General features: G+C 38.2%; 1 protein-coding gene across 1 annotated transcript in view; it reads left to right on the top strand.

The window, feature by feature from the left end:
* The window catches only part of ESR1 (estrogen receptor 1), a 163,453-nt gene that overhangs the window by 44,309 nt on the left and 97,071 nt on the right, over positions 1 to 22,073 (top strand). The window contains 1 exon segment of the mRNA XM_010400810.4: positions 9,701 to 10,205. Within this exon segment, the coding sequence (XP_010399112.2) occupies positions 9,701 to 10,205 (505 nt within the window).

Raw genomic sequence — 22,073 nt, 5'->3', positions numbered from 1 at the left:
GTTCCATTCACCATGCTTGTAGGCTGCTTAAGTCAGTTAGAAAAATTCTTCTCTGGAGTAAGGAGGATATGTTATATGACAGAACCAGAATTATATAAAGCTTGCAAGTTATTCCCAAAGAATGGGATATAACCTCTGCTAATTTTGAACTTCTTTGATCGTTGGAGATGATGTATGTGTCAGGATCAGACTTAGGCCTTGATCCAGGAAAGCACTTAAACTCATAAATTAGCTCATCATGATCAGTTTCTCTGGAGTCAACAACTGATTCAAATTATCATGGAATATATATAGCACAGCCTTATTTAGGACTATATATTTAATACAATCCCTATCAATTTTCCAAAAAAAAGTAAACATATCAGAAAATGCCTTATAAGGATTCATTTCAAGATCTTTCTGGCCCTGCGTGTCTTCACTATGTCTGTTATGGGAGAAGCCACTAATTAGCTCCAAAATGCATCTTTAATATAGATGGTACATTTCTGTTATTTAAATGGAATAGTGTCTTCTGAGGGAACCTCTTACTGAGACTTCTGTAGGTCTGAATTTTTGTTAGAATTAAGAAATATTTTCTTAATTGATGATAGAAAATTTTGAGAAGTACACCAGAGCAGACAACACATCTCCAGGCTACAGAGGCTTGTTGAATTAACTCACAGCATTTTTCCCTGCAACATCTACCGTCCTGTTATCTCTAGAATATTGAATTTGCAGTTTTGCCTGGGGTCTGCACAGGACAATTGCAGCCAGTACCTTCTCTGGTAGAAACGGTAATTTTTAATGAACACTCACTGACTGTGTTTTTCTAGAGTATGGTCCAGATGGATGACCAGTGGCAGCAATGAACCAGCTGTGTCTGGTCTGGTGGTGCCGATAACAAGCCCGTTTTTGACATCAAGGAGAGAATACAGAAACATGTATAGCAGAACCAATAAGTTAAACAACTGATACCCCTTATGGACTTTTCCTCTTGGACTTTAGATGTGTGAGAACAGGCCCAAAGGTAAACTGAGATGCCTTCCTTGTGTGGCGCTGGCAACAGTCCAGTGGCTCTGTGAGAATCTGTGAGTAGATAGGGAGAACCTGAGGCATGCAAGAGGGCTTGATGTGCTGACTTCACATTATTCACAGGTACATGTAGACATGCTTGCAATAGCAGAGAAGATTGATTGACAGTGATTAAGGGAGTAACTAAAGTAAATCCCTTTATCTGAAGATGCCTAGAAAGTGAGGGACTTTTGCTACCAGTGTCTGGTAGATAAAAATGGGATGCTGAAAGCAGCAAATTTTTTCCAATTTGGGTGAAGAGTTTTATTGGACTCAGGGTCACAGTAAGTATAACTGCTTGAGGTGACAGGGTTAGCCTCATCACAAGGACCTTTCAGTTGCAGGATCAGCTTCTAGGGAGGAAATGTGAATGTGTAAATGTTAAAACCAAATTTAGTATATTTGAATACCATTACTGAAAAGAAATGAGTGAAGAAGCTAGGTCATGTAATAGATTGATTTTACACTTTCTTTTGTTTTGGGGTTAGGCTCTACTTTCTAAGTACTTGGACACTCTGGTCACTTTACTGTACAGGTACCTGCAGCACATGTATGTATGGAAAAACACAGGCACAGGGATCCAATGACATTTCAGAATGAGTCTTTTGATGGAGATAACAATCTCCATCAAAAAAGGCAGCTGTTTTTTTTTATGGAAGCCACAAAATATGGCTGATAATTTATCGCCACAGTCTTAGTGAGTTTTCAAACATAAGTGTGCCATTGACTACTGAGAACAGGTGGGCCCATTGCTAAGGCAATGGGCAGCAATGATATTGTGGATAAGGACCAGAGTAGTTTACAGAAATGCTGAGAAGGTACAGTGAGGCCAGTACAATTTTTTCCGTCCTAACTCATCAAATGTATAAGATCTTGAAATCAGGCCTCTATGGGAAATGGGGAAATAGACCATCATCATCAAAGTAATTAATCTCTTCTGAGTATTTTGTTGCATATCTGTGTATTAGATGCATAGAATCATAGAATAAATTGGAAGGGATATCAAGATGCCATCTAGTCCAAACGCCTGCTCAAAGAAGGCTTAAGTCAGGCTACTCAGGGACTTGTCCAATTTGAGTCTTGAACTCAAAGTTGAGTCTTGTCCTCAAAGGAGTTCCAGCATCTCTGGACAGCCCGTTCCAGTGTTTAATTATTCCTAATGTAAAAAATCATACTTAACATCAAATCAGAATTTCCCATAGTCCATCTTGTGTCCCGTTGCCCCTTGGACTGTTGCCGTGCACCTCCAAGAAGTGTTTGTATTTTCTGTATTCTCTGCTCAGATGGTTGTAGATAGCAGTAAGGTATTAGTGAGTCTTTTTTGCTTACAAGTTAAGAAGGCCTGGCTACCTGAGCCTGTCCTTATATATCCTGACCAGACTGGGGTCTCTGGAGCTCAGGACAACTACAAGGATGCCATGAGGTTATGCAGGGAGGAAACTGGAAGGGCAAAATCTCAAGAAGAGTTTAATTTGTCTGCTGCCATAAATGACAGTAAAAGATGTGTCTGTAAGTACATCAGCCACATCCAGCTGGTGACAAGTGCTGTTCCTCAGGACTCGGTGTTGATGCCAGTCCTGTTCAATATCTTTGTTGATGATCTGGACAAATTGAGTGCCCCTTCATTTAGTTTGCAGATGACACTAGACTGGGTGGGAATGTTGATCTCCTTAAGGATAGGAAGGCTCAGGAGGGGGATGTGGACTGGCTTTCACTCCTTGAATTTAATAAACAAAATGTAGGAGTTTTGTTTATGAGATTCACCACAAAAATGGATTAAGTATGTGTCTCATTTCTGACTATGTTTGGGAGCTCAGGCATGGGAATGTTGATCATTTTGAAGATGCCTCACCCTTAAGCCAATTGCAATACATAAAAAAAATAGTTTTTTTCTAGGCTAATGCTAGTGATCCATTCAATTTTTCTCTAAACGTGGGATACTAAGCTACCATTTTATATTTCAAAACTCATTTTGGTTTTTACATAACACTAGATTTATGAGAAATATTCTTTCAGGATGTTGTGTTTGTTATTAAGCATGGAATGTTGCTTAATCTTAAATTGAGGTATTGTTGCTTTTCTACCAGTGAACATCCTTGTTCACAAGTAGTTAACATTTTGTGTAGGAAAGCAGAGAAAAGTTCTTTGTTTCTTCTGTCTTTCTGCATTTATGAAAACATCTACTAACTCTTTGAAACATCAGTATTTGCTAGTATCTTTTGAGTTTTTCCAGAGTACTCAGGTATTTTGGCCCATTTTACGTATGTAGTAAGTAATTTATTCTGTATGAGTCAGGCAGAATTATTTCGTTTTATCCGCTCCCATCTTTGAGGTACAAAAAACTGAAAAAATGCACAAGCCAGTTATATTACAGGATGTCTTCTACTTCCTTAGAAAAGGGTATGTTTTAGCATGTTTTTTCTAATGCTGAATTGAAAAGGGAGATGGTGTCCCATTTTGGTTTCAGGAAATTCAGCCTGTACATCTGGGGACTGAAATTCAGTTTTACAAGTGACACAATAATCTGCACTTAATCCCAGACTATTACTCTGCCCCAGAAGAGTAATGAAAGGGGAAAACGTTCTGTATTTGTACTATTTAGGAGTCTAGCATGTCAGTCATTCTTTTGGGAAGTTTTGCGCCCAGGCGAGTCAGGACTAAGATCTGAAAGAGAGGAGAGCGGGCTCAGGGAGAGCAGCCAGGAAAGAGCTTTTAGAAATCTTAACTCTTAAAAACTTGCAGTTTTTTCAAGGGTAGAAAAACTGCCCAAATGTGGATGGAGTTTCAGAGGAATAGCAAAAGGCAGTTCTGTGACACACAGCTTCAGCTTCTGCCAGAGTTCCTGCTCCAAACTCCTTATTTGCTGCAGCAAAAGGGTTTCTTGTTTCAAAAAAGGGTATCTAGAAATCTCTAAGGAGGGAAAAGCAAATAATTTCCTTCCAATTGGCTCAGATACTTCCAAATTATTATCACTGACCTCATCACTGAAACGCAAGATTTCCAGCTGAATGGCTAAAATCTTATAGTGTCATAAATAGATGTAAACAAAGTCTTAACTTTTAAAGTATCAGAATACTTTACAAAAAAGATATGCTGACATCCTAGACTAATTTTTCTGGTGTTTACACACATAATGTCATAGTATGTAATAGGTCTTTTATACAAATTACAGGTAAAATTTAAGGCAATATTAAATGCTGTAAATTAATAAACACATGCGTGGAATAATTGTATTCCACAGTTCCCCATTTGCAGTAAGAACTATTTTCACCAAATTGTTTCAAACCGTCTACTTACATTTGACATGTGAAAGCAGAAACTCCCCTTTTAGCAGGAAAACCAACCTAAACCAAAAATTTAGGGTTAGAAATCCTAGGTCTAGCCTTTTGGTGCCATGGCTAGTTCTAGTGAGTTATTTGGGAGTAGGGGAAACAAAAAGAGGTATACATCTTCATATAAACTTATAAAACTTTAAATGTTCAAAACTTCCAATAACAGCACGAAGCACTTATCTCTCCTTACACCCTAACAAATTTTTAAGCATGCCTCATTTGCCTAGTGGTATCAAGAGCTTTAATTTTTTTGTATTTTTTTTTTTGCCAGAGAAGATTTATAAAGCAGTGGGGTAGATGGTGCTGTTCTCCAGCTGTCTATCTTGAGGAGTTTCCTCACTGGACTAAACACAACATAATTTCTCTGTAATGTTACTGTGGAATCTTGGAAAAACATAATGTTCCTCCTGTTATGTGCAATAGATTCTTTTTTAATTGCAGCAGCTATAAAAAGCTTCTGTCTTTATAGCTGTGGAACCAAAGCGACAAAGCTTATGGTCTTTCACTGTCAGCAGGTTTATGGAAGATTTATATATAGTATGTGCTCTGAGTTTACCATTTATTGTGATAATACTTACTAAAACTAGTGCTGAAAAATGCCTGTTATAGAGTGGAGTTTTGCTGTCTTTAAATTTTCCTACAATTTTAATAGCCTTTGTGTATATTTATATATTTATATATTTCATTATACATATATATGCATCCATATACTTTGAGTATATACTTCTGTACACTATACTTTGTATAGTATTTTTTGGTTTATCTCCTTTTCCCTTAAACTTCTGTTTTATCTTGTCCAAAATGCAAAATATGTTCAGGCTGTTCCTTCCTCCTTTAATTTTTTTTTTTTTAATCCTATAAACTGAACTTGTTTTGTTACCATTCTCTGACTGGATTTCAGGACTTGTAGTCAATAGAAAATTATTGATGCTAATGGCATTGAAAATCCCCAAACTTCCAGTTATTTTGATAAGTTAAAATAATATCTTTTATGTTTTTTAATTATCTATTTTCTTTTTTCTGTTTCTGAGATCACTGGTTCCACAGTATCTGCCATCAGTGGAAGAAGGCTACTTTTGGGGTTCTTTAAGCTATGTTCTAGTTTTAAAGTGTTGGACCCATGATCCAGTTGAGCCAAACTGCAGTATGCATAGTCTGCTAAATTAATCTGATCATGGTAGTCATTTGTCAACAATTAAAAAAAAGTTAGAAGCAAAGTGTTCGTCAATTAATCAAAATAAGCAGAATTTGCCTTTAGAAGCATACCTAAATATTTTTCAGCTGTAAATGATGCTAGTTTAATCACAGAGCAACAGAAATGTGGTTTAGTTTTAATGTTGCTACATTTGGTATTTTATTAGTGTAATTTAGAGTAAATTCCCCATTCTGGAAAATCTGAGTTGAGCACTGGAACTCTGGCCTATCTAGAAAAGGAAAACAGAAAGGTTGAAATTTTTAAAAGGGGAACACAGGATTTAATCAGTCACTTTCATTCATCTTATCTATTAATTTCTCATTTCCATGAGAAGTGTAGTGTGTCTCATCCCAACTAATTCTCATGAAAAATCCCTGTGTATGAAGATGCAGTTTCTGCTTTGACCTTCCTCGCTAACATGTCTGTAGTGCTCCTCAGTCACAGTGGACTAGTGCCTCCTACTTCTCCAGTATTCATTAAATGCTGTTTTCTTTCCTTCCTGTGTATGCCTAAATGTGGATGGATCAAAGCCAAATTGTATTTGTATATTCCCAAACTTCAGAAATATAGCAAAACCCCCAATCTATACCTGATAGCAAGTTACCAAATCTTCAGATTTTATAGAACCAGTTCCTCTCTATTTTTATGTATCTATGATAGACAACTTCCTCCTGTGGTATGTGCTCAGCATCTCCAAAACAGTATTAGACCTTCATTAAGGTGTGAGAAATATATAGAGCAGCTTGGCTGCAGCTGAACAAAAAATAGTTGAAAAATTGCTAGATCTGAGAAGGTAGATTTCCATTTTTGAACACATCTGTCTAGCACTGGAAATGAAGGTGCTGCAGCCAATTCATGTTTTTATTTACTCTCTCTTGTTACTACATGTAATTTAAAACAAAAACCTTATAGTGAATGAAGCAAGCCCTTCTGTATGAGATCTACATAGTTTTAAAGGCATACATGATGTGGGATTTAGAAAAAAACAAAATCTTTGCATAAACTTTGTGCTAAACACCATTACATATCATTGCTATATCCTGTACCCTTTCCCATTTTGTAATATTTCCATATTCTAGAGCATGTAAATTCTGACTTGTAATAGATCAGATTAAACTGAGTGGTGACGTAAGTCCTGACCTCTAAGCACAAATACCAGGTTTTAGAAACCTAGATCTCATTTTTCTGAGAGGCGAGCCCACAGGCGGATGCATCTAATGCCATCCCTGCAGCACAGTGAAGCAGCAGTGCTTGTGGATTTGGAGCAAGCAGCACAGTCTTTACCATGTAGGATGAGAAGGAAAACAACCCTCTGATAATTTGTTGCATTTCATAGTTTCTTCGTATCTAAAAATCCCATATATAGTAAGCAGAATCAAAACCTGATGGCTTTTTTTTCAGTATACAAAAATCAAAAATTCAGCTTCTTCACCGGATTTGGCTTGACAGGCCCCCTGCGTCACCCTTGCCTTTCTCGCTCTCTTGCTTTTCTTCCACAGGAAAAGTAAGTCAGACATTAGAGGATGCTGTCACAGAGGTTCTCAGCCAGTCCTCAAGATCTTGTCTGTGGCACTCACATTTTTTTCTCTCAAGAGGTGTACCAGGCTGTCTGCTGCATGGATACTGCAGCTGTCTATTGCTGAGCCCTTTCAGTGGGAGGGCTGTGGCTAGTGGAGAGCTGCTCATGGGGTCCCTCGTTTAAATACTGCACAGCAGAAGTGATGGTGGTTCAAGTTAACCCTATAGTATGTTTAATGCTGTTTGCATCTGATGGAAATTTAAAATATTTGACTCCCTGGAAACACACCACCTCCCAAAAATAATTAATGAGGTTTTTAAAAATTGCATGTAAGAAGCACAGGGCACACTCAGAAGTCAACTCTCTGCTCACTTCTGTTTTCCATCTTCTGCATAGCTATTACACTGGAGCATTTTATTTCATGTCAATATAGTAGCTTTAACATAGCATACATGTTGGGTAATGCTTTAGATAAAAATTCTAAGTCCATTTTGTAGCACACTATAGAAGTGGGTACTTCATATAGCAGGCAGATTCACATTAATTCTCAGATTATGCAGCTTAATAAGAGATAATGCCTTTTCTATGTGTTTCAAAGCACAAAATGAAATACATTAATTCTTACAAATGAAATGTGTAAGAGTGACTGGCTTAAACTTGCAACTGCCATTCATTTTTAGCGCGTGCAGCCCTGCAGTCTGGCTGCTGAGAGCTGTGCTTACTTGCTGTTCCTGTGAGTGTCTGCAGATTCACGGTCGCCCACTCTAAGAGAACATGCACACACTCTCTTTTTTTTCTCTCACACTGTCTGGCATACTTTCAGAATAACTCTTCGAAGACTTTCTGAACTGGGTATGGTAGTCTGATTATTATTTTTTTAACTGGGAACATGTTTAGTCCAGTGTTATTTAAACAAGCTTATCTCTTTGATCAAAGTCTACAATCTGAAATTTGAACAGGGTAGGGAGGGTGGCTGGGTGGGTGAGGAAATATATCAAGTACAGTGTTATGTGGTGTGCTGGTGTCTCAGCTCTGTGCCTGCGAAGGTACAAACATATATTGCTTCAGAATATCCTTGCAAATGTAAAAAACTTTGGCTGTTTTAGTAGAAGTTCTGAAAGCACAGTATTATTTCTAAAAAAATCCGTTTTTAGTAAACTTTTCTTGACACTTCTAGTGACCCGCATATTCAGTTTTTCAGTTTCTTGGGTTTTTTGAAGGTCGAGCCAAATAACTATGGAGTTGTTCAAGTATAGCATAGGCTTTGCTAGTATTCAAAACACACTAACTGGAGCCCATATATTAATGCATTCAGGGGTTGACATTCGCCTATTTCATTGACTGAACCACAGACCACAGCAATGAAGCTGGAGAGCTTGAAACAGTTTCTGGAGGTTTTCATTTAGCTCGTTCAGGAGAACTGGTTTGTGCAAAGTTAAAATTATATGGAATGAGATTGCAAGAAGAAGCATGCATGCCACACCTTTTCATTATGTTCTCTCGCTTCCTTTTTTTTTCTTTCTAAAAATAACTTTGAGAAGCATTTTTTTGAGAAGTTTTTTTTAAAGCCAATCCCGTTTAATTATTTTAGATTACTTGATTTTCTAGTCTGTTTTCAAAATTTAAGTTTGCTAAGCTTTTTTTCACAAGACTAGGAAAAAGAATTTCGTGTATTCAATTTATGTATCATGCAGTCAAATAACCATCTCCTGACTGTGGCAAAATCTGAATGATGTTTATTTCATCATTTTACAGCATTAAAAGAAGCAAGCATAGTTTTCTAGGCTAGTCTAAAGCTTTTCCTTGCTTTTTAATGTTATTACAGTACTCTAGTAACTGCAGGTTGTGGTTGCTGATGGAAGTATATTATAAATCTTCACTTCTGCATAGGTATCATGCACACTTTAATTTTATTAGCTGGCTTTATTGACTGAGGCTTGCTCCCCCCACAGCACACACACACACATATATACACACAGACAGACAGACGCGCGCTTGCACACACACACACACACACGTTCTGCTTTGCCCTATCTCGGTTACAGCATAGTCCTGCCCAGGGTCAGTACAACGTACACATTACATATTTCTAGCAAACATGAAAATGAATCAAACAGGAGGAGAGATAAGCACAGATAGATTGGAGCCTGCTGAGGAAATAAACAGCAGTAATCTGACTGACCACTGGACTAGTCTTCCTGGTTGGATTTAAGTGTTCTTTCCCGTTAGTTGCTGCAAAGCACTGTACCCTGAAGTGAAAAATTAAACTATTAGTAAGAATGAAGTAACATTTAGACGGACAATTCTTTGGTGTAACTCCAAAACTAATTGTTTCTGAAGTGATGTTTAAACCAACGTCGGCACAAGGCAAGGGTTCCTGGCTCGAAGCCAGCACCTTGTAATGCATATTAGAGCAGATGAGGAGTTCCTAAAAGTTAGAGAGAGGGAGAGGGAGGGAAGAAGAGAGAGAGAATGTGCATTTTCAGTGCTCACTCTGCATTTGTTTGTATCCTCCTCCTTGCTGAGATTAGAGGAATACCTGTGTAGTGCTGCTTTATTATGATTTCTGCTGAGCCTCAGAATAGGTTCTGGTATTTTTTTTAGGTGGACTGCCAGCTGCCGATCTCGCTGTTGACAATAAAAGCAGATATGTTCCTTGCTCACTGCCATTAGTACTGACCATGACCCTTCACACCAAAACCTCTGGAGTTACCCTGCTGCACCAGATTCAAGGCACTGAACTGGAGACACTGAGCAGACCTCAGCTGAAGATTCCCCTCGAGAGATCGCTCAGCGACATGTACGTGGAGACCAACAAGACAGGAGTTTTTAACTACCCAGAAGGAGCCACCTATGATTTTGGTACTACGGCTCCCGTCTACAGCTCTACTACACTCAGTTATGCCCCTACTTCTGAATCTTTTGGGTCCAGCAGTCTGGCAGGATTTCACTCACTGAACAGTGTCCCACCAAGCCCAGTGGTGTTCTTGCAAACGGCACCCCAGCTCTCGCCCTTCATCCATCATCACAGCCAACAGGTACCCTATTACCTTGAAAACGATCAGGGCAGCTTTGGGATGAGGGAACCTGCTCCACCAGCCTTCTACAGGTAAATGCTACAGAAATTTTTCTTTCTTTTTTAAGCAGATGATCTGAGAAAATTAGAATGTGGAAATCTGTTATGCCCTAATATTTGCTTTTTGTGTAAAGGAGTATATGGTTTAATTGAATTGATATCTAGACCGTAAGAAATAGCATAGAATAAAACAAAACTGTAATTCACAGCCCACTGTGACTGTAAGCTGTAAATTTTGAAAGATGTACCTACATAAAAAACGAATCAGGTAATGAGTATAAATATTTCCTGGGAAAACACGAAATCGTAATTGATTAAAGAATGGCAAAGGACCTCAGTGTTGTAATGTATAGTAATACTGTCTGAAGTACACTAAAAAGACTTCCACCATTACACATTGTCAGTGTGAGTGGTTGTTTGTTCAGCTCTTAGCTGGTAGTAAGTGTATTTTTCTCCTCTGTGTTCCTTTGCAGTGTGAGAAATGGCTTAATAAGAAGTTGTTCAGAAGCACTATATCCTTCCTAAGCAGTGTTAGAGTTGACTCAATGACAGTATTTCAGTCAGTAACCACCTTCCTGAGCTATCCAAAGAGCTGTGTTCGTATTAACATGCATTTTTCCTTGGAGAGTGATATATATTAACTGTAAACCTAGTGTGCTGCTTTTCAAAAGATAGGATCGTTCAGTGGGGTTTTTTAAATTTTTGTCCCTCAATAGGAAGTTGGGTTTTATTTTCTTTTTTTGGTCTGGAATAGAAAGATAAAAGTATCATTGAAAGGAGGAAATAATTTTCCTTGATAATAATTTTATCCTTGATAAAATAAATATTTTTATTTATTGTCAGTTGTGAAAAAAATTATATCTTTTCTTGAAGTAAGTGGCAGAAATTGATAGAATTATGGCTTCTAAAAAAAAAATCGTCATACGTATCTGTACCCATGCTGTTAACATTTTGTGCAGTGTTTGTAGCATAGTTTTGTATCAGCTTATTATACTGGGCTTCAGTGAGTCAAAGTGAACAGTTAGATGTAATTTTTGTTTCTGAACTCTGTTGTTCTCTGTTGATTTGAGAAATACAGGTGAATTTGTTAGAAATGTAACAACTCAGAAAGAATAAAAGCAAGTTATTTTTTCTGTGTGGAGGGCCAGACTCTGCTAGACTTATTTGCACAATGCAACACGTCACCGTGAACAGCAGTGTGTATTCTTAAGTCTAAGTCAGACTGACTAAGAATCTGGTAGTAAAATCTGGTCCCAGAAAACAAAATGCCTTCACTTTTTTGCAATGGATTAGTCAGATTTGGGGAGCAGATAGACTAAAGACTGGTGGAATGATAGATCATGGTTATGTTAAACTGTCCAATACAGTGATCTGTAAACTGTAAACTGAATTGATTCAAACAAAATTCATTTTAGTGCAGCCAAATACAGTACCTCCTGGAAGAATGAGTACGTGTCAGAGCATAGTGATCTTGAATGATTACCAGTGACTTGAGAGTAAAACTGCACTTTGTGCTAGATTAAAAGGCTTTTTTTACGCGAATGTCTTGTGCAAACCTATGGTGAAAAGTGTGTAAGTGACCTTATGTATGTAAGCAGTAAAGTAGGGAGTTTGTGAAGTTGAAATACGCAGGCAGAAAATGTTCTATACTCAAGTATTGTACTGCAGGAGGATTCAAACCTAAGAATCACCTGGACGTAGATGTTGCTATGGAAATAGTGTTCTTTTAATTTTTAAGCAGTGAATTAAGGTGAGACCCTTAAAAATAAAATTAAGGTATTGTTTTGTTTAACTGCTGGAGCAAATATGTAAGACCAGTGCTGTATTCCCCTTTTTCTGACATTTCTGATCAAGGTTGTGTGTCACCCTTGGAGATGTGTATTAGCCATATGAAATTGCTGAGGCTTAATGCAGCAGTAATTAGGTGAATTTATGATCTTGGATATGCCAGAAGGTTTATCTGCATACAGTGTTGTACAAATGATTTAATGGCCCCTTCCAGCCATAACTGTGGAACGCATCTTACGTGGTAATAAGAAATGTGTTTCAAAGTGCTTGCTATGATTACCTTTTGTTAACAGGCATGGTACTGTTGGAATTGAATTTATAAAAACTGTACTTTTTTTTGCTTTTCATTTTTGTGACGTTGTATTTACAAAGTTATCACCCTCACAACATTAAACATTACGTCTTTCTCCTTGTGTTTTGGCATGAGCCCAATCACCAGTAGACTGTCAAAAATAATTTGAATAGGTGTTCACTGCCTGGGAAATATTTAATTGTCTAGACATTGGATTTAAGATCAAGTTCTTTAAAAACTTCCATTTTGCTTTATTTATTTGGATAGTCTCATTAGTTTCAATTGGGTTATGGGAGAAAAGAGAGCACAGGGCAGTGTAACCTGGCAATGAATAAATTGGAGAGTGAAAGATGTCTAACTACCAAAATAGTGAGTTTCTGGACCTACCAGTAGGAGTGGTAAAGACAAAAAATCTTAACCAAGAAGGCCTAAAAAACGTTATAATGAATCATGATTAGTTTGCGATATGACTGCCTGCTTCTATAAAAAGTTATGTAACCTAAGACCCAGTAAGACTCCTCTGCAATTCTCATTTACCTTTCTGTGTAACTGAATTGTGCTGTTCGGCTTTTAGGGCAGAAATATTTGCATTGTATCACCCTGATCTACTCTAATTTGACATGCAAGTGCTGCATTCAGTGATAAAAGTATCTAGGACAATAAATAAACATTATAGGTTGGAGCCGAGGTGATATTCCATTTGATACTTGGATAAAATGTTAAAAATCTTTAGTCACAAAACTAAAAAATTACTCAGTGTGATAAGAAAAACTTTTAATGTCTTTTGTTTTTGTTAATAAGTGTTCAAAATCATACTGCCTGTAGGCATATATGTATTAATATGTGTATAACTACATGTCTCCTAATTCTGGAGTTATATTTTGTCTTTCAAATAGTGACTCTTTTTCCAGAAGAGTTACTCTTGTTGTGAGATAATGGCAGGCTTCTATATCTGGCATATATCTGAACATAACAATACATGAAAATAATGATTTTTAAAGAATGAAATAAATACATTTAATGTCCCTTCTGCAATCTCTAAATCATGAGGCATCAGAATGTAAAAAGTGGAAAAAAAGGGCTTAATTAACTCAAATTGTGTTGTCTACACCTAGACCCTTTTTATGTCTGATCTTGTGGCTGTTTTTATAGCTAGCCAGACTAAAATACCTTTTTCTTATCTGACAATGTCAAATCTCACTATTTTTTAAAATTTTATTGATAAATGTTAGTACTGGGGTTTTTTATTATTAAATGCCGACTAGTGGTTGATTATTATTACAGGAGATCTTGTACTCATGACTTTTAAAGTAAATTGACGGAAATATTTACTTTGTTCTTAACTACTGAATTTGAGTTCTGGTAATTTCTGGTTATTTCCTCTTGCTTTTCAGCAAATTTTGATCCACGTAGGGAAAAATCAAGACTTACAGCAGCTAATTTACCTCAGTAGATTCCTACAAGCAACAGCAGAACATCCTTTTTGCTCTGCCGGTTTGTGACATTCTCGTGTCATCCCACTGAGTTTGCACTTCTCAGATCTCAAGTAAAATCATGCATATATTTAAGGCTCTTTGTAGCCTGTCTTTGGTGCTGGTTCCAAATTCAGCCAAAAAAAAAAAAAAAGGACTGCACCTTCCAGCTCCTTGATGAGAAAGTTGTCAGTCTGTAGTGAGGGACAGAGACTGGGCAAATCAGTGTACAAACAGAATAACAGATGAATTGCTCTCTCACTTTTAGTGGCTAGCTTGTATCTTCTAATACTTCAGGCTCTACGTTTAGATTGATATAATAAAGTATTTGTTTAGCATTATCCACGTTTATCATACTGCAGTTGAGTCTGCTGTTCTCATCAGTATGATCACAGCTTTAATTTTAATGCTTGCACAAATTGAGAACAATTAAAAATGTAGATTGATCCCTCTTCTGTTGTAATTCATAAATCCATCAGTCCAAGAAATAGTTATGTAACCAAATACATAAACTTTGTTAACCTTGTCTGATTCATTATGAATTTTTCCAGCTGATCATTTTGAGTTCTAAACAGATAAGATTTTTTCCAAATTTTAAAATTAAGTGTTAAAATGAATGCAAAGTTCAAAGATAATTTTTCTTATTTTTTTTAATGTAGCATGAAGTATTTCATAACACGGAGTATGATGTAATGTAGTGTTTTGCTTTGCTTTTTTGTTTATTTTTCTCTAAAACGTCAATCTGCTCAGAGGTCGTCTCTTGAATAGTTCAAGTGTTCAGGCAATTTCTTGAACACTTGAAGTGTTCCTGTTTTCAGGGCTTGTACTGGTATCTCTGACAACTTTACAGCAATAGATGACTGTAATAAAAGAGACAGGAAAACATGGAGTCGTCTCATGGATAGTTTCTCATCTCATGGAAATGTTGTAAAGATAAGCCCATTAAGTGTTCTGAGATGTTCACACGTGAAAATTATGAGGGACTGGTACAAACCAACTTTGGTGTTTCTGCAGCCCTTCTTGGAGCACGTGCTGATGTGGATCTTGCTGCAAGTGTGCTTGCACCATAAAGTCACCAATCCACGTTGCTGCGGAGCACATGTGATCTGTGCCACCTTGTGCCCTCGAATAAGGGGTAAAAGAGCTCCTGTGCTTCCTCATTACCCTTGTTTCTGCCAAAGGCAGGGGGATAGATCTCACTTGCTCTCTCTTCTTATTGAAGAAAACTTTCTTCACTTCTGCAGCAGGTACATTTTTTGCATAAACCACTGAAACAGGAAGTGCTCCATATATCAAGTCCTTCCCAATTGAAATTTGTGTCTGAACCCATGGTTGTTCAGACAGACCATGTGAATGGGGTTCATTTGATTAAATGTAGACACCTAGGTCTGTATTCATTTTTCCATTCCTTAGACGTCTGGTGCCATTTGAGAGGCCAGAAGGTTAGATAAGACTAGTAGATATGACACAGGACCTGCTGGGTAGCTGTAACTTTTTGCAGCAGGAGGTGTGTCAGTGAGGGTCACCACCTGGAAGACCTCAAATGGCATTGACAGCAGCATCAAACCTGCACATGGTTTGATGTGACAACAGCATCAAACCTCCTTCTTACTCTGAGACAGAGAGAAAGAGGCTCTGTGAACATACCTCTTTCTAGGGTACCTGATTAAAATAGACCAAGTGCATTAGGCTCAAAAAAAGCAAGTTTATCTTTCCTGTATTATAAAAGATAGCTACATTCTATTCCAGATAGCTACTGGATGAAGATGGATACCCAATGATATCCAAAGTTAACGTGAAATTAATCCCACCTATACATCTCCTGTAAAGAACCAAAAAAACCATGCTCTATAATATCCCTTCACATAGACACTGCAGTATGTCCCTTGAGAGGGAGACGGGGAATTGACTCTATGTCACTGGCCTTGATCACTCTTGCTCTGAGGCTATTGAAACAACAAACACTGCTGTCTATATCTGCTCTGATATGGAAAGCATTAGTTGCTGGCATTAGTTCCTTCAGCAATTGCAAAGTGAACATCAGATGCCAGCATTTTTTATTAAACCAACAAGACAGGCTGACCAGATCTAAGGCATAGCGCCAAAACAACACAAGAGAAGATTCCTGCAACTGAAGTGCATCCACATTTTCTAACAAATTGAGATTTTGGTAATTTTTGTAATTTGATATTTTTGACAGTGAAACTCTGAAATTAATCATGAGCTCCCTGGTCTGTCTGCAGAGAGTTTTCTATTATTTATTCAGGTATCAGAACAGAGATGAGAGCAGAGGTGCTGTCCTTCAACATTCTCATTTGAAGTGCTGTTTTCATTGCATTCATTGCAGGGACTGTTTGTAAAATTTGCTGTACAGGGAGAAGTCACATCTGAGGCTTAGTGGCCTTTCCAGTGGCTTGCAAAAGGTTGTAATTTACCACAGCTCATTAGGAGCCCTGATCAATGCAACGCTGGGCAAGGCAAGGCATTTATGCATTTCTGCCAAGCTCAGATTCCAGTTTCTGGGAGGCTTCTTACTTCATCTCACTCAAGATATTCTTGTGCAAGACTATGAAAGCATGAGTGATACCGGTTAGAGACAAGAAGATCATAAATCTGCAGGATAACCTTTTTCCTTGATAAGATATGGATAACAACATTGGATTCAGAAGTGATCTAGGTATTTTATTTTAACCCTTTACTAGAAAAAGGGGATATGGTCCTCAGAAGACAGAAAGCTTAAATATGACTGTCCTAAATGTAAATCCTATTTGATACATGTACATAACAATTGCAGTGCTCTTCCACCCACTGCAGTTTTAACTAATGACACAACAGCCAGCACCTATATAAATAAGAAATAAGAAAAGATGGCTCACTGCATGGAAACCACTGGTAAAAGTGAAAAAGAGCAGTAAAGGCAGAAAGTTGGAAGCAACTAAGGACTTCCTAAAAAAGCAGCTGGTAACTAACAGTGAACAGCCATGCATGTAACCACCTCCATCCAGTGGGTTGTCTACAACTCTCCAAGGGTGCAGTTCCCCTCACATCAGGCAATATGGGTGGAATGTATTCCTCTGGTTCCACGTGCTGCTGTCTCACAATACTGCCAGCTGCCAGAACTGACCTCCTCAGGAGCCAGGCAGCAGAATCTGTGCAAGGTAACTGTTGAATGCTACAGGGAAGAGCCCTCTCTCCCTCTGAGGATGACAGACCAGTGAGCACCTAGGCAGCACCAGGCTGCATTTCACATCCATGAATTTCACCTTTCATTCATAAACTATGTGAGTAGGCAGTGTGGTTTTTTTTCCATCTTGACCATCCTATCTAATTAAGAAAACTACTTTTAACTGATTACATAGGGAAAAGCTGTATTCTTCCATTGAAGATTTTTTGCAGTTTCTCAGCAGCCTGCAGTCCAAATGTCCAGTGCAAATTTAATTGCTACTTCCAGTCTTCTCTCCCTCTTCTATTACTTGCTATCATGCTAACAGTGCTTTGATCACTGCATTCCACTTCAGTACTGATTTGTGCTGCTACAAGATGGCTATACAAAACTTTCTAGGATACTGCAAAGGAGGACATCAAAGCTGGAAGAAGAGGGAAGGGAAATTTACTGCAACTCAGGAAAAGTCTCAGCTCATGATAAATAACAATCATTAGGAAGATGCTGTGCAGGAAGCAGCAGTTGTAGAAGAAAATGGGACATAAAATTTAGGCCCCAAATCTTAAGTCCCAAGGCTGGGAAACTCATAATATATTTTCCAAATAGCCTTCACTGTGGTTTTTGCGTATAGTTTTGCTAAAATTGGAATATGTAATACCTACTGCTTTCTTTCTATTTCCCTTCTACTTTTATTTTGTTTTTACTTTTAAATGTAATTCAGCTTTGAGAGACAAGATCTGTTAATTCAAAAATCAGTGAAAGATCATTAAGTCATAGAACAGTTTGGGTTGAAAGGGAAGACTAGTTCCAGATCACCTGGCATGGGCAGAGACACCTTTCACTAGACCAGGTTGCTCAGGGCTCCATCTCCAGGGATGAGGCATTCACAACTTCTCTGGACAACCTGTTCCAGTGCCTCACCACTCTCATAGCAAAGAATTTCTTCCTAATATCCAGTCTCAACTGACCCTCTTTCAGTTTAAGGTCATTCTTCCTTGTCCGGTCACTACATGGCCTTGTAAAAAGTCCCTCTCTGGTTTTCTTGTAGGCCCCCTTTGGGTACTGGAATGTTGCTGTAAGGTCTCTTCTCCAGGCTGAACAGCCCAAGCTCTCTCAGCCTGTCCTCATAGGAGGGGTGCTCCATTCCTCTGATCATCCTTGTGGTCCTCTTCTGGACCTTCTTGATAAGGTAGCCTTTGGCAGACCTTCACTGTAATGTCACCTGTCCCTGCCCCTCCCTTTAATCCTGACCTGTAAATTCTCAGTTGGCTCCACATCTATCCCCAGGTGGAGCTTCATGCATTCCAGCTCCTCCTTGACATATTCTGGTGTTTAGAAGCTTACTCTTTTTCCTTCTTCCAGTTGATCTATAAACAGATGGAAGTTTGGAAGGTGCTAACTCTAAAAATTGTATTTTAATTTTACTGTTGAAGACAAGTACTATAAAATATGATCTTTGGCAAAAATAAAACGTCACTTAATGCCCAGTTTTCAGTTTATAAAGCCAGTAAACATTCTTAAAACATTTTGTTTGCTGAGCCATCTTGATCAAGCAGTATCTAGTTATTACTGAAAAACTTGTTGGTGTCTAAGAGAAATTAATTTGAATAAGTGTACTCTGCTTTTGTTATTAGTTATGACGTGGACTTGACAGTGAGATCCCTATTTCAAATGACATATCATAGAACCCTTGTCTTCAGGAAACTGTAGCCATGGCAAAGAATACTCTGAGAGTGCACAGCAAATCTAGTCACCTTTGGGGAACTAATATGTGAAAGGACAGCTTTGTCTGTTTGTTTCTATCCTGCAGTAAAATGATACTTCTCCTTCAGCCATATTGATAACCACAAGCAAGGAAAAATATGTATGTTGCCAACACATGAGCCACTGTCGCAGATTTATTACCTTGCAATACCTTTTTGTGGTTTGGATTATTTAGAATTTATGGGTTGAAAAGTATGTTAGTTTATTCTTGCCATGCTATGAGAAGTATAATCCTAATTTTAATCTACAGGAATATCAATTAGAGATAAAGCATGCAAATCCTGCTAGTGGTGAGAGTATTGTAATTATGTTCATGGAGAAAGGTAGTGAGATAGAAAGCCATATGAAATAATGTAGCTGAATGTTTAATGGTAACAATATCAAAACCAGTAAAGATGTAAGAATATCTGCCAGATGTATGGCATTTTAAGGAATCAGATATTTTTAAAGCAGGTTGCACTTCAGTACATTTTTACTATCTTTTCCTTGATTCAAGACATAAAAAAAGCTGAACAAAGTGGAAGTTAATCTGATTCTACAGAGAAATTTTTAAACATCCTGGAATAAAACTCAACTTTATTTACAGGCAGTTCTAGTAACACTGCTTATTATTAAGACTGACTAAGTTCCTCTCTTTTTTGCTTATTTATATTGTTTAGCTTTGGCTTATATTTTCCATGTTAGAATATTGTCTTGGGTAAATTTTTTTAAACGCATTTTGAGAAAAATGGCTTGACTTTCTAAGTATCATGAAGGGAAAGAAAGTTTTGCTATACACATGGAAAAAACCCCCTAACATTTTCACTGAACATCCTAGACACCATTGTGTTATAGGTATACATACATCTAATACTTGGTAGTGGGGGAATGCTGTCAAATCAGGGTTGTTTTTCTTTCTTTTTTCCCCAGAAATTTTGCTCAGATTTAAGCTACAAACTCTTGAAACACCTCTATTTACAGTTGGATCTGTTTGCATTTGATAGCTAAATTATATGTAATTTTATCTACCATACATGCTCCATCCTTTCTCAGTGATTCTATATTGACCTGATTGCAAGAGCATCCTTCTCTGCCAAATGTGCGAGGTTGCTTCATCGCACAGCTGCATGACATTTCAACAGGATTTTCTCTGCAAATATCACTGTGGGCAGGGGTAATTTACTGAGAGATGAGAATCACAGGGTAAGGTAAGTTTGAAGGAGTGAGCAAGTTTGAAGATTATCTGGTTAGCATCTCAAAGCAAGGCTCACTTCAAAGTTAGATGAGGTTTCTCAGGCCCTTATCCAGTTGTGTTTTGTAGATACACAGGAATGGAGGCTCCACATCCCCCCAGGGCAATCTGTTACAGCGGTGAACCACTCTCACTGTGAAAAACTTTTTCCTAATACATAATCAGACTATTCTTTGCCCAAAGATGTGTCAGATGTCTCTCATCCTTCCATGGTGTTCTCCAAGAAGAGTCTAACTCTGTTTCCTTTAAAGCATCCGATTATACTGTTGATGACAGCAATAAATCCTGCCTTAGCCTTCTCTTTGGAAAACTGAACAAATTCAGTTCCCTCAGCATCTCCTCATATGCCATTTGTTCCAGCCCCCTCCTCATCTTAGTGGCTGTCCCTGGACTTGCTCCAGTTTGTCAAAGGCTGGCTTCAGCTTGGAAGCCCCAAATTGGAAGCAGTTTTGCAGCTGCCAAGGAGAGGGGAACCAGCCCTGCTCTCAGCCTCCTGTAGATGTTTGTATTAGTACAGCCCATCCCCTGCTGTATTTCTGCAGGGGGTTATTCTATTCCAGGTATTTGCCATTTTATTGCTCTGTGTTTTCCAGTGCTGAACTTCATGAGCTTCCTGCTGGACCATTTCTCCAGCCTGTTGAGGTCCACCTTATAGGGAACTTTGCTCTGCAGCAAATCCACCACTCTGCATGCTCCCTGTCCTCCGTTTTGGTATCTGTCATTAACTTGCTAGGGGTGCAGTTCCTCCCTTCATCTCTATTGTTAGTGAAATACCTCAGTAATGATTGCCTACGAATACCACTGCAAGCTTGCCAAATTTCAGCTGTTGATAAAAATCTGTTGAGACTAGCAGTCCAGTCATTTTCCATCCACCTTATAGTTCATCTGTGTAGCCCATATCCCACTTCATTGGGACTGAGAAAACTGGTCTCTCTCGTGCCTTTAGTGCCTTTCTTCTTCTGTGTTTGGCAAAAGTCACATCAGCAAAATGCAGTAAAAAACTGAGCTTGCAGTATAGGAAGATGGGTTGAGGAGAAAATAAAGGTGGTCTCAATGAAGAACAAAATGGGGCCAGTGAAGAAATCTTATGGGTCTGGTAAGGTAGAAACTTTGAATCCCTGGTGAGGTGCTGTAGCAGGCTGTAGTGAGCTGTGAGACAGAATATGGAGGAATAAGAAATGCCCTAGTAGTAGGAAATAGATGATGTATAAGTTCCTGGAAGAATTTGAGATTAACTGCAAAAGTAAGATGAAGGAGAATCTCCAGAACTGAAAAAGCTGACGAAGAGACTCCTGAAGAAGTCTGAACTGGAGATAAATAGTGGAATTTAAAAGTTCTCAGGCAATGTGACTTGGACTGGGGATGGGCTAAAAAGATGACTGAAACAGAGCAAGTGCATGTTTGCAAAGCATGGAGAAGTAAAAAGGCTCACAGGGAGAAACAGGGAGTATGGAGCTGGCCCCATGTAGAACAACCTTCCTCCCAACAGATATGGGCAACTCTGGCTTACTGTTGCTCTCTGTAACACAGATTTTCCCAGCAGGTAATGGATTAGCCCAGCTGTTGGTTTGATCAAAGGCCCAATGTGGCCGATGTTGGTGCTGTACACATGAGCTTCCATCACTCCTGAAACAACTATCACTCACAGAGACTTGTTGCATTTTGATTATTTTAATTCCTTAAAGCCTTGGTATATCTCATGTGCATAGAGAAAATAAAGTTACTGCAGTGAGATCATGGCAGCGACCTTCCTAAAGCTGAATCATGCCAGTACTAAATTTGTGTGCATAGATCTTTCTCTGCCTAATGTCCTAACATGTGAAATGAAGACCCTGCTGTTCTACCACACAAGACCCCTGTGAACAAACATTTACTGGTGTCTTTAAAGTGCCCATCTGCAATAATGAACTGAAAATCCCATGTGAAAAATAGACAGGACTGTTTCCAGAGCAGGCTTGAATAAGAAAGAGGACATGAGGCTACATATGAGTAAGGGTGAAAAGAACTAAAATATTGAATAGGTGCTCAGTCAGTGAGTATGGGTTTGGAAACTAGCAATGGTATTAAAAAATACAGTACCTGAAATGGAACAAAAATTGTTTACAGGCTTGCTAAACACACATACCCAGCATATTTCTCAGAAAGAATGGAGCATCAATATATTTCCACTTCAGTCCTTATATGGAATTGT

Source organism: Corvus cornix, chromosome 3 (genome assembly GCF_000738735.6).
Source record: "Corvus cornix cornix isolate S_Up_H32 chromosome 3, ASM73873v5, whole genome shotgun sequence".
NCBI lineage: Eukaryota > Metazoa > Chordata > Aves > Passeriformes > Corvidae > Corvus > Corvus cornix.
The sequence above is the reverse complement of the archived record's forward strand: the minus strand, read 5'-3'. Positions and strand labels throughout refer to the sequence as shown.